The sequence below is a fragment of the Alosa alosa genome, chromosome 17 (assembly GCF_017589495.1).
Source record: "Alosa alosa isolate M-15738 ecotype Scorff River chromosome 17, AALO_Geno_1.1, whole genome shotgun sequence".
Taxonomy (NCBI): domain Eukaryota; kingdom Metazoa; phylum Chordata; class Actinopteri; order Clupeiformes; family Clupeidae; genus Alosa; species Alosa alosa.
Window position 1 is genome coordinate 29,079,645 of NC_063205.1, and position 12,385 is coordinate 29,092,029.

At 42.5% G+C, this 12,385-nt stretch overlaps 1 protein-coding gene across 1 annotated transcript; it reads right to left on the reverse strand.

Annotated features, from left to right (window-relative positions):
* Nucleotides 1-748: 748 nt before the first annotated feature.
* On the reverse strand, nt 749-11,194 carry samm50l (sorting and assembly machinery component 50 homolog, like). The gene is made up of 15 exons (XM_048267935.1): nt 11,022-11,194; nt 10,555-10,665; nt 10,059-10,160; nt 9,823-9,910; nt 9,606-9,712; nt 8,961-9,091; nt 8,663-8,750; nt 8,413-8,541; nt 7,741-7,812; nt 6,555-6,641; nt 5,852-5,922; nt 5,365-5,432; nt 4,205-4,351; nt 2,496-2,637; nt 749-2,030 (listed from the first exon to the last, which is right to left on the reverse strand). The coding sequence occupies exons 1-15, from the start codon at nt 11,040-11,042 to the stop codon at nt 1,985-1,987; spliced, it is 1,410 nt and encodes a 469-aa protein (XP_048123892.1). The 5' UTR covers nt 11,043-11,194; the 3' UTR covers nt 749-1,984.
* Nucleotides 11,195-12,385: the final 1,191 nt, after the last annotated feature.

Sequence of the window (12,385 nt, forward strand, 5' to 3'; positions counted from 1 at the left end):
CCCTGGCAGTCAGTCCTGGCTATAAACCAAATAGAGTAAGAATTCAAAGTTGGTTTTGGGAACAGAAATCACATGACAGTGACTACCTGTTAAGTGTTTCTGCATAGTCAGTGTTTGGATGTTATGGACATTATCCAAAATGTATCTGTATAGTCAAAGGATATTATGAACGGTATCCAAATTACCAGGACTTGGAATCGTTATTGCACTTTGCCATTTCTCATTATGTACCCATTATCAACATTATGACAGGTCAAAGATGAAACCAATTATATTATTTTATTACGTACAGTATGGCAAGGATATTTTCAGCACTGTTTGTTGGTTTGTTTATCTGTCAGCAAGATTGCACAAAACCTACCTGCACGACTTTCATGAAACCTAGTGGAGCATGGGCCCATGACCCCATGACTTTTTGGAGCAGATCCAAGTATTTGATCCTTTTGTTAACATCGGGAGATGGCACATTGATTTTCCCCTGGGGATCAATAAAGTATCTATCTATCTATCTGATTTCACTACCTGGCTCTAGCACCCTCTGCTGGCTTTGGTGCACCACTGTCCTTAGCAATGGGCTGTGCCCTCTTCTAGTATTCATTTGTGAATAAAATAAAGCTACCAAGCTACACTGATGACTTGATAAGAATGTGAATATTTGTAAATACATGTGTTGAATGTTCGATTAAAGCAATCTCTGACCACTCGATCTGCAATGAGTTTTGCACAAACAAAGCACTACCACATGACATGGGGGACCAAAAAGTGATTTTATTTCTGTGCATAATTAACAATTCTGACGTGAAATCTTGAAGAGGACTAACAGTAAGAGCACTGCTGGTGGATTACACTCATAGCATTCACGCCCAGCCCGCAGAGGGTTGCCATGGAGATGACCTCAGACCCCCCTCCTTTGAGCTCAACCTATAGGAGAATCCGCGTAGACTCGTCATATGGATTTGGCATGAGGTGCAGGAGTTACGGACGACTCTGCACACTCACTGCTGAATGACACTTCAAAAAATAAAAAATAAAGGTGCTTTAATATTGAAACTTACGACTACTGCTTCGAAAAAGGTGCCGTTAACAGGGACTTGATCAACAACGGCCGTGTGTTTAGACTGTAGTTGAGGTGTTGTAACTACTCTTCCTAGTGGTACTTGAGGTCAGTGGTGTGGGGGACAGGGGGAGGAGGGGAGGGCAAAATGAAACAACTGTTATTGGAGGAGTGGGAAACGATGGTCCCGTAACTTTCTACCATTTTAGCGTTCTGGCCTAAAAGACTGAGGCGGTGTAGTGTCCGTTGAGGAAAGAAGGTATGTGGTAATGCCCAGGGGATACATAGGCCAGCTTCAACACAAACATCAGGGGAGGAGAAATGGGGGTGAAAGAGCACACACAAAAACACAGAGCCACAGCTTAACAACCGTCTGTTGACTGAAGGAGTGCGAGATTAACTGGTCTTTGCCTCTGTTCTGATCCGTTATTCAAAGAGTGCAACATCTTGATGCACAGAACAGAACTGCTTATAAAAACTCCTGTTTTCAAGGTACCATTTCATGTATATGCAAAAAGAAAGAAAAAAAAAAGTTGCCAAGAATGTCTAGGTAAATGTCAACAAAACTTGTCAAGCCACTTCAGGAACTCCCAGATACATCCATACAAGCAAGTTCTGTCAGATTTTCAAGCTGTACACAACATACACTTGTCAAATTCAAATACATGAATACATCTACCTTTACCTTCTTAAGCCAATGATATGCACAGGTACAACAGAAGTCAAATATGGCAGAAATCTCACAGGCTCGTTTCAATGGACTAGATTAAAAAAAGGTGGATGGGGCACACCCCAGGAGTGTGTGTGCATGCTGGGGGCTTCCTTTGGTGAGGGTTTCTCACTAGAACAGGTCAAAGGTCACATACTCCTTCTCAGGCTCTCCCAGGATTCTCTGAGGCAGGACCAGGGCCACGACAGATAGGAGGGTTTTTAGAGGAAACGGATTCCAGCACCAAACTGCACACCATCACATATCCTGGGAGGAGAGGTAGAAATCAGAATCAGAATCAGCTTTATTGGCCAGGTTTGTGTATACAAACAAGGAATTTGAGTAAAAAAATAGACTAAAAGAGAAAATAAAATTTTAGATTAAAAGGAATTAAACAAGAAGAGAAAGTTAAGAAATATACAATTAGAAAGAAAAATAGTGAGAAATAGTGCAATGTCTGTATTGACTAGAAATAAATTCTTAGAGTTATGGTTTGTATATTTATGTTTTTTTTGTTTATTTCATGATTTTGTTATTGATATTATTCATATTTTTACTATTTTGCTTAATGTGGGCTTAAGTTACTTTGGATAAAAGCGTCTGTTAAATACAATAACGATAAACATAACCATAGAGAAAGGACTCCATTCAGTGTTCATTTTGTATGCAATTCACACAGTATCTAACCTACACTGGATAACCTAAACTCTGACACTTATGTTAAGTTGCTACCTGTCGCCGTTCTGGACCCCCATGGGAATGCAGTAGTTGAGCTCCAGGCGTGCGATGTTGCCCAGTCGGAGCACGATGCCCGCTCCGTAGGACCAGCGGATGCATTCGGCCAGCTTCTGCAGGTGAGCCCGCGGTCCCTCACCTACACACAGCATGACAGAGACACATTAGACTTCCTGCCCTCATTCAACAGTCTGTTTTCTAGGTTCCTGATGTCTTGCAGTATTTTTTTCTTGAATAAAATAAAAAAACAACACCTACAGATCATAATTTTGTGCTGAAAAGCACACTGTAGAAAATTCGATTCAGTCAATGTGGTATGATTTTTAAATGAGAAATCACTCCAATTGTTTTGAAATATGACAACAGTGTCACCTAGTGGTATGTATGGCAACTCCTATTTCCTTTCCAGTACTGGGAGTGAACATAACTCTTCACTAAACTGACACTCATTTGCAATTAAAACACAAAAGTCCCATCAAGCATAGCAGAAGGGGTTCCTGCATTAGCAGCCACCAGGGGGAGTAAGAAGGGAAGGGATACCTATTTATCAATTTCATTGAGGCAAAGCTAGATGGAAATGAGTGACAATGACTGCGATTACATGCACTTTAGTATCCCGGTTATGATCAGGATTTTGAAGTATCCCGTTTTTGTATTTGCGCATGTAAACATCATACCCCGATTTCAGAACCCCGGATAAGCCCTTATGCTAGGTGGAGTACTCCGAAAGAAACCGGGACACTTCCATGTATACACCTTATCACGGTTTCTCTGGCAATTGCGCGATTGCATTAGAAACCACATTAGAAACATTAGAAGGAGTGCCAATAGAACTGTATTGTTGGTAACCAGTATACTAGTATTCATCATGTGTACTGGGATATTAATAACCGGGTTTCTCTGTGTTCATGTAAACACCATATCCTGAGTATGATCAAAATCGGGATAAGCCTCATAACTGGGATACTGAAGTGCATTTAAACGCAGTCAGTGAGGTACATTTTTCATCAACCAATCACAATGATATGTTTTCAAATTTATTAGTGAGTCTGAGGCACTCAAGAGGATATTTGTAAGTAAAAAGCCTTTATTGAGCTTGACTATCAATTAAGATCATGCCAACATGTTTCAGCCAAAATGGCCTTCTTCAGGGCAAGTTACTTTTTACTTACAAGTATCCTCTTGAGTGCCTCAGACTCACTACTAAATTTGAAATCGTGTTGGATCTCTAAGCTGATGAGCACCAGAGGAGTACTAATTTCTCTACACCCAAGCAGCACTCCTGGTGAAACTCGTTTGTACAATGATATGTTATTCATTTTCACAGAGTTAAGAAATTATTATGCACTGGCGGAAACAACACATCTCTGGTTGTCAACGGAGCGGTTTACCCCAGAGGAGACGAAGGTTCATGAGCATTTCCAACATTTAGAAACCATTTCATGGAAAAGGCGTTGCTTTGAAGGAAGCCATGTATACATGGAGCTCCCGTTTTTGTATGCAAACACACCCCAACAATACGCAGACCCAACACGTTTGCACATAGAATCAAGGTCATGTTATCAAATTAGCAAAAAATATTTTTGCAAATAAAAAATATTTTTGCTTTAATAAAAAATAAGTTGATAAATAAGCTTTGACCGTGTTGCCAGCTGCATGGATAAAATTAGGACCCAGAATGTAAAAAGTGCGGCTCTTGCTCTGACCATAGTTGAGGTTGCAGAGGTTTCCAGCGTTGAGGAAGAAGTGTGTTCTGAAGAGGTCCCCGAAGCCGCCCCGGCCAGGACGGAAGGGCAGAGGGGTGTACAGGTGCAGCCCGCCAGCCCAGTAGGCCTCTCCGCCCAAATAATCACCTGAGTGGACAATGCAGAAACACACACGTACAGTATTACACAGGCAGCAGCTCACCTCAGTCAGTCTGTTAAATACTTAAGCAACATGGCTCTAACAAACAAATGTCGACCCAAGAATGGCTCTAATCAGCTAATTAAGTCAAAACACAGACAATGGTTTCCTAAGCCTTTAATCTCTCACTCTGGGCAGGACAATGGACTTTTCCCACAATATTCAATTTTGTTTAGATGCACCTGTAGTTCCAATCAATAGTCTGGGCCTCTACTGGAAAAAAGTAAATCTGCAGCCAAATAGAGTGAGATAGGCCATATGTGCACAATAATTTGCACACTCGCTTGTACTCACGTAATATACGTTAATCTGATCAATCTCCCTACTCCATTTCCTCCAGTTTCTCACTCAATAATTGTAAAATGTGAATGCATGAAATCGCTGCTCTCTCGCTTTGAATGAATGGAATCTCTGTGTCCGACAATTAAAAGTAAAATGCAGAATGATTACCAGCAGTAAAGAGTTCGAGTGGCACCACTCTGGGATGTTTCTTGTCCAATCAGAAATGAATACTTAGTTCGACCGGACCTAACTGTTGTATATTTTAGCAATATGATTGGGAGTGGGGTTGGGGTTGGTAAAGGGCATCCCCATGGCTGTAAAGGTCATCAGGAATATTCATGTCAAGTTCAAGTTCAAGTGGGGTTGTGCCTGGATTTCTCCACTCATGGAATGCTCTTGTCCAATCAAATGAATAAATCCTAACTGTTGTATGATGTACTGTATCTAGTTATTTGGATAGATAGATATATGACATTGCCACACAACAATGTTGGTGGTAATTGTTGTTACACAAAGAGGTAGCTCAATCCGGTAAAAGAGAAAACAAAGAAAAACAAAACAAAAAGGTAAATAAAGAAAAACAATGAACAAAAGATGAATTTTGCAGCGTTCAGGAGTTAGCCTGATGATGGATGGTATTGGGCAGCTACATTAGTAAGATGGCAGCTCTCCTGCTCACCTTCACTCTGAGGGCCAATGCTGTACATTCCAAAGCCTCTCACACTGGTTGGACCACCCAGATAAAACCTGCAAAGGAGACAGCAAAACATCCAATCAGGGCAGATTCACAGACCGTATTGAGGATTTTAACACACTTGCAAAGGCCTAGGTGAAGGTTGCAACGTTAATGTTAACATTTCAATTCCTCGATGTCATATGTATGTATTGTGACAGTAAATCTGTATTCAATTGCCCTCTCTCTCTCTCTACAGGCTTAATGAGCCAAATAGGATCCTTTAACCCTCTCTGATTAATTCAATCATCAGTTTAACAAACGTCACATGGTTGTATTTGATCAGACACTTAACATCACAGACACTAAGCTCTTATAGACAGACAGTTACATTTATGTACTTATTATAGCCATATTAATTGCTTTAATACCACAGCAACAACACATAGTATTTGCGGATGCAAGAATTGTCCTAAAGCCAGGAACAACTGACCTGTCGGCGATAGAGGACGGCTTTCCCCCAATAGGCATAAGCATCCCTCCCCAGAGAGAGGCAGAAAGGACCTGAAAGAACACAGACCCTCATCAGGGATATGGCCTCGTCAGTGGGACGCTAACACTATAGGTTAGCATTAGCTCTGTTGCCCATTCACAGACCCTCGTCAGGGGTACGTTAACACTCTAGGTTAGCATTAGCCCTGTTGTCCATTCTCAGGACAATATACATTTCTTCAGTTCTCACGTCTTGATATAACTCTTGAACAGTCCCTGGAACCAACTAGAATATTTCAGCATGCCAGCATCCTCATACTTTGCCTTACACAAACCAATACCTCTTAAACACATAAAAACACATTAAAGAGAGGAATGTATTTCCAAGTAGGAACTTTTTTAGGTAATTTTTCAACTGGGAACTAAAATATAATTTAAACCACCTCTAACTAACTCTTTCTATGCAATTATACCAATGTAATGATAGTAAGTGGGAAGGGAAAACGATCAAAGGCAAATGTATTAGCAAAAGTACAAAACAAAAGCAATAGCAAAACTGAAACCGCAAACAGAGCTGACCCGATTTATAAAGTAGACACAGCAGCATGGTCAATTACACCTGAAGTTGGTGGAAAATCTCAGACAATGAAAAACTGTGAATGCAATGACATCAGGCTTCTGAGTGGATGGGTGGATATACTGACCGATCCGAAGAGGAAGGGTCTGTTCAGCTGCAGCTCCAAGTCCTCCTTCAGGAAGCTGGCGTCCCCACCTGTGTAGCCTGCCAGCTCCTACAACAGGAAACGACACAAACCCTTTCAGCCGCTGTCCCTTTAACAATACAAAACCCGCCAAGCCTCATACAAACATGCTCCATGACCCCACTGACCAGATAGTGTCTGTTTGTTTTCCTGCCATAATCCAAAGACAGATTTAAAGGAGAATTCCGGTGTGATATTGACCTAAAGTGTGTTGAAACATGATACCGAGTGTGAACGTATATCTCATAGCCCATCTCGGCTTGTCCCCTGCACTCAAAATCTGAAAAGCTAGTTAGCCCGATGCTACCAACAGCTTTTCAATGGTGGTGCCCGACATCGGGCTAACCATGCAAATAAATCACTGTTTTACACCATTTACAAGGCTCAATGTATCTCCACACTTCATTGGTAGACTTCCGAGGGCCCTGACATTTAAAGCGAGACATTGAGAACTTTGAAAAAGCACTGGTAGTTTACTTACAAGGCGATTTATGCAGACAGTATCTTCACAAAGTTTAGTGTTTGCAGCCATCTTGAATTTAGTCCGCGATAAAGTCGGCGACAAGTAAGAATGAACAGGTATGATAAGGGATCAGATTCCAAAAAAATAATTCAGTGGAAATGCATGGTTCCAGTTTCTTCCAGTAGCAGCAACTGGAATCCATGCATTTCCACAGAATTTTTTGGAATCTGATCCTTTATCATACCTGTTCATTCTTACTAGTCCTTCGACTTATATTGACTAAATTCAAGATGGCTGCAAACGCCAAACTTCATGAAGATACTGTCTCGTATAAATCGCCTTGTAAGTAAACTACCAGTGCTTTTCAAAAGTTCTCAATGTCTCGCTTTAAATTTCAGGGCCCTGAAGTCTACCAATAGTGTGGAGATACATTGAGCCTAAAATGGTGTAAAACAGTGATTTATTCCATGGTTAGCCCGATGCCGGGCACCACCATTGAAAAAGCTGTTGGTAGCATCGGCTTTGCGCCAGATTTTGGACTGCAGGGGACAAGCCAGATGCTTTATGAGACATACGTTCACACTTTATCATGTTTCAACACACTTTAGGTCAATATCACACCGGAATTCTCCTTTAAGGCTGGGCGAATGGGAGAGGTACACACACCTGGTTGAGCCGCAGTAAGGCACCTCTCCTGGGTAGGATAGCAGAGTTCCTGGTGTCTATGGCCATTGTGTGCTAGGAAAGCAGAAAAAGACGGTCGTCAAAGGCCATTTTGAGCATTCAGCCTGTGTGCTGTAATGTCAAACGGTATGTCAAACAGTAGCGCAGTCTTGTATGCCACAGCTATTAACAAGGCTATATAAAGGGAGTGGGACGAAACAGCTGCCTGCAGTTAAGAGTATTGTCTGCTCATGGACAAGGCTGGCTTATCAACATTTACCGCTACACAGATCCTAGAAGCACCAGGCCTTCAGCTCACGGCCTATACCTCCTAGATGTATATTTAGCATCCTGTGCCAGGCTGGTCGGTCTGCAGTAAAAATAGCTCAGCACGTGATACTGGTCAACGGTTTTTCGTTCAGAACTGGTGACAACCTCTTGGAAGGCTGATGATAAAGCTTCTGTTTATAAACCAGCAAGACGAAGCAAACTCACTTTCAGTCTCTTTTAAGCATGCCTTTGGGACTAAATCTAATTGTCATTTTTTGTAGGATGGAATTTTAGCTATTTTATGCCCAGTCTGAGCTTTCATTTGAACTCCTCATTTGTGACACATTAGACACTTCTGACCACAGAGATTTCTCTTTCATGGCCTGAGGATGGCAGCAACGGTACCGAGAGAGAGGACTTGAGCGAGTGTCCACTCTCCTCCCGCACAGCGAACGAGGCACTGCGGGCCAGACAGCCCAGCTCTCTCCAGACGCCCTCCCACTTCAGCGTGTGTGTGGTCATCCACAGGGGGAACTGAAGGGAGACAGATGGAGAGAGAGAGAGAGAGAGAGAGAGAGAGAGAGAGACGGTCAGTAAAAAGGTTTCACACACTGAACAGGACTATTTCACTTTCACGATCACGCGAGCCACATACGTTTAATTCTGTGGAGACTCCTCGGTCGGTTTCCTTCAGGGAACTCCAAGGGAACTGGCCAGTCACTTTATAGAGATTCAGAGTAAAGCTGGGGATACACACACACACACACTTTACATAACAGTTACCTTTTAAACCTGTAAACCATTGTAAAGATAATATTCAAATGTGGATGGAAAATGCATGACATTCAGGTGACCTATGCAGGTTTTGGAAATGGTAAGTTCAATGAGCCACTATTGCGCATTTGGTGTGTAGTAGATGTAGAAAAGAGATTTGTGGCTGTGAGAAGGCTTACTTGCGTTCAAAATGGCCTGGCTGGGGCTTAAAAAAGGACAGGCCATAGGAGGTCTCCTTTGTGCCATATGAGAACTGGAAGGTCGCTTTTTCTCCCCGGCCAAGAGCATTGGGCAGCTTCAGACCCAGCACCTGGGAGGAGAAAAAACAGGGGGTCAGGATTTATTGGGGTCACTTCAGCCACCATATTCAAATGCTCACTTCTTCACACATCACATTCACAACAAACCAATTAGGTGTCACATCACTATTAAACACAAACGTATGATGTCAATTTCAATGTAATAACACTTATAGAGCGCCAAAACATTGCACATGTCTCATGTCTGTGTGATATCTATGTGGATTGGTGGATGAGCTGGTGATTTCCTGCTGGGAGGATCAGCCAATCCATGGATGGATGACATCATTTATGACCATTGGTTATATGGCACCTGATTGGCTTGTTTATGAAAATGTGAGTATTGGCTGCTCATTTCTGCCCATATTCAGATATCAGTTTTTGTTTACGTATTATTAGTATACATTTTCACAGTGTTCTATGAAGGTTAAAGTTATATCACATTCTAACATCTACGTGTGTGTGTGTGTGTGTGTGTGTGTGTGTGTGTGTGTGTGTGTGTGTGTGTGTGTGTGTGTGGCGTACCATGCTGCCCTCGTTGTTTCCAACCATTGTGTTGTAACTGCCAGTCAGCCTTTTAAGTTCAGTCACCTCAAAGGTGACGTCTAGACCATTGGGCAGGGCGTCAGCGCCTGATGACGAAGAAAGACAGAAATAGTTTCATTACAATACACACACCAGCATGTCACACACCTGTAGTACACACACATCCCGTAAGCATGGATATCTGTGCTTCAGGTACCTTCAGAGACATCAATGAGCACCTCCACCTCCTTAAAGATGCCCAGGCGGAGCAGTTTCATTCTGGCATCATGGGACTTCTTCATCACCTGGAGAGACAGAGTGCAGAGGCTGACACATTAACACGCCATTATTATTATTTTTTTATTTTTGTTTTTAAAAACTGCATTTCTATGATATACTGGAGCCCAAAGATGAGGGCAAACAACTCACTGCTTTCTCTACTTCACTACTTACGTCTATCAAGTTCTTGGCATCGAAGACTTCGGCGATCTCGTACCCCAGGTAGTCCTCCTTTGTTCGGCCTAAACCCTCAATGTTGACATGCTGAACAACAACCTGAAAGACAGCGTTAAATAACCACACCATACTATACTGTTCCATGCATAAAGCTGTCATGACATTCTAATAAATTACTTATAAATCACAAGCTTTGACATCAAACTCTCTCTAAGGGCTATAGCCCACATATTGCATCTCTGAGCTGTCGTTCAGAGACGCATGCTACTGAACTTAACTATGCCAAATCCATTGGTAGCTTTCAAGTAGAAAACCTGCAGCAATATTAGTGTGTACTGTTCATCAAACTAGGACCCCTGTGGAAATTATGTAATATTACAATGTAAGTTACAAAGGCTGCAACACTGTCTGGTTGGGAGTGCAGTAGCTATAGAGGACCTCACACAGCAGGTAGAAATGAGTTCATATCACGAAGCTGACAGGTCGCACTTACGTTTCTGTTCTCCAGAATTTCTTGTTTCGTGTCCTGTTCCGGTTCCATGCCCTCCATATCGTCGTGGTTGACGCCTAAGTCGCGTCCCTGCATTGGCAGCGGGTCCAAACTCTAGAGAACGAACAAGTTAGATTAACAGCACCTCAAAGCTAACTGTCAAGACAGACAATGTGAGCACTTTCCATGATCGTGCTAGACAGTCACAGTTCTGCTACGTTTTCCCATGTTCATACATTAGGTATACAACTCATTTGGTCGTGCAACTGTACATCATATTAACGCAGAAATACAGTCAAGAATTCAGCGTTAATTAACAATACAGTTAAACAACCCATATATACGACGGCTGGGTCTGACAGACGCGAAATGGAAAACTGGACGAGCTAGCAAGCAAGTGTGCTACACAAAAGAGGGGAGAGGTCATTCTCAATTGTAGGACGCTTTGAGTTAATCGGAAATATGTTTACCCTGGCATGTACAGTCCCCATGCTGGATCGTTCGTTGCAATAAATATGTCCTGAAAATGTGTTGAAGCGACGTTTCAATCGGAGAAACGCAAAAAATCTCTTGTTATTCAGCAGTGGACCCAGCCCCCTTCAAGGAAGACGCCATGACACTCAGACGCTGGGTCTGTCGGGGGCTCTGATTGGTCACAATAGGATTACTGTCATTCTAAACTAGGCGGGGTAAATTTTGTCAGACTGAGGGAGCGCGCCTCGTGAACGACCATTCCATACATGCAGATGGCCTCTTCCACAGACCCACTGCTGCAGTGTCCCAGCGGGGGGTGGGAATGGGACAAAGAAGCCCAAGCTGAGTCAACCAAACAGTGCTTACGCTCTCATACTGTATAGGCTATGCCTTTAGTTTATTATGAGTTTATAATAGTGACTATACTACTAAGCCAGCAATTGCTTGATGTCTCTGCACTTGTTGCTCATTTCATGAGCCGAGAATGGTAGGTTGATATTTTGGACATTGCTACACATAAGGATTGGCTACACACACTTTCTTCAAACACTTGTCTTACCCTACTCACAGCAGGTCATCGCTTTCAGCGTGCGGCTCAATATTTTGGGTAGCATAGCCTACAAACAGCAGAGGGCACTATGACCTCACTTGCCTCAGAGCGGCTCTGACTTGCCTTAACATCATAGTTTGCGCAACCAAGCCCAAAGTGAGATTCCTTCAAAAAAATCTACCTTCCTCAGAAATTACAACATCCCGAGAAAACATAGTCTTACGGCAAATATACGCCACAAGAAGCAATTGCCAAATCTTGCATTCGATTTGGTTGGCTGTTTTCAACGTTGGGAAAAGCAAAGGACTAAATGACCAAGTAGGCCTATAGGCTAGCTAGCCTATAAAGGAGTCTGGCATGACGCCCTGGCAAGTAAGAAAGTGGATAGGCCTATGCAATACAGTCTAACAAGACATTAGAAAAAGATGTCGTGGAATAATTCAAAATGCCACTATAATTTAATCCTCCCCAAACTGAATAGCATGTCTATGCCCATATTGCCTCTACGACTTAACGGAAACAAACGTCTGCCTCACATGGGTCTAACCTTTAAATTGATGCTCAAGAAGAACAATAATGATATTATTTGCCCGTGTCCATGGATGCAAGAGAAGAGATCTATTGATTACATTTTCCAAAGGAAGAAGACACAGTGGTCGCACCCAATTTAATCTATCCTCCCTCCTCCTCCTCTTCTCCCCGAATCAGTCTCTCTCTCTCTCTTGCTCTATCTCTTCTCTCTCCCCCTCTCTTACACCTCCAATCTCCTCCTCAAATGTGTGCAAACCAATCAGGAGCCGGCGTGCCGCG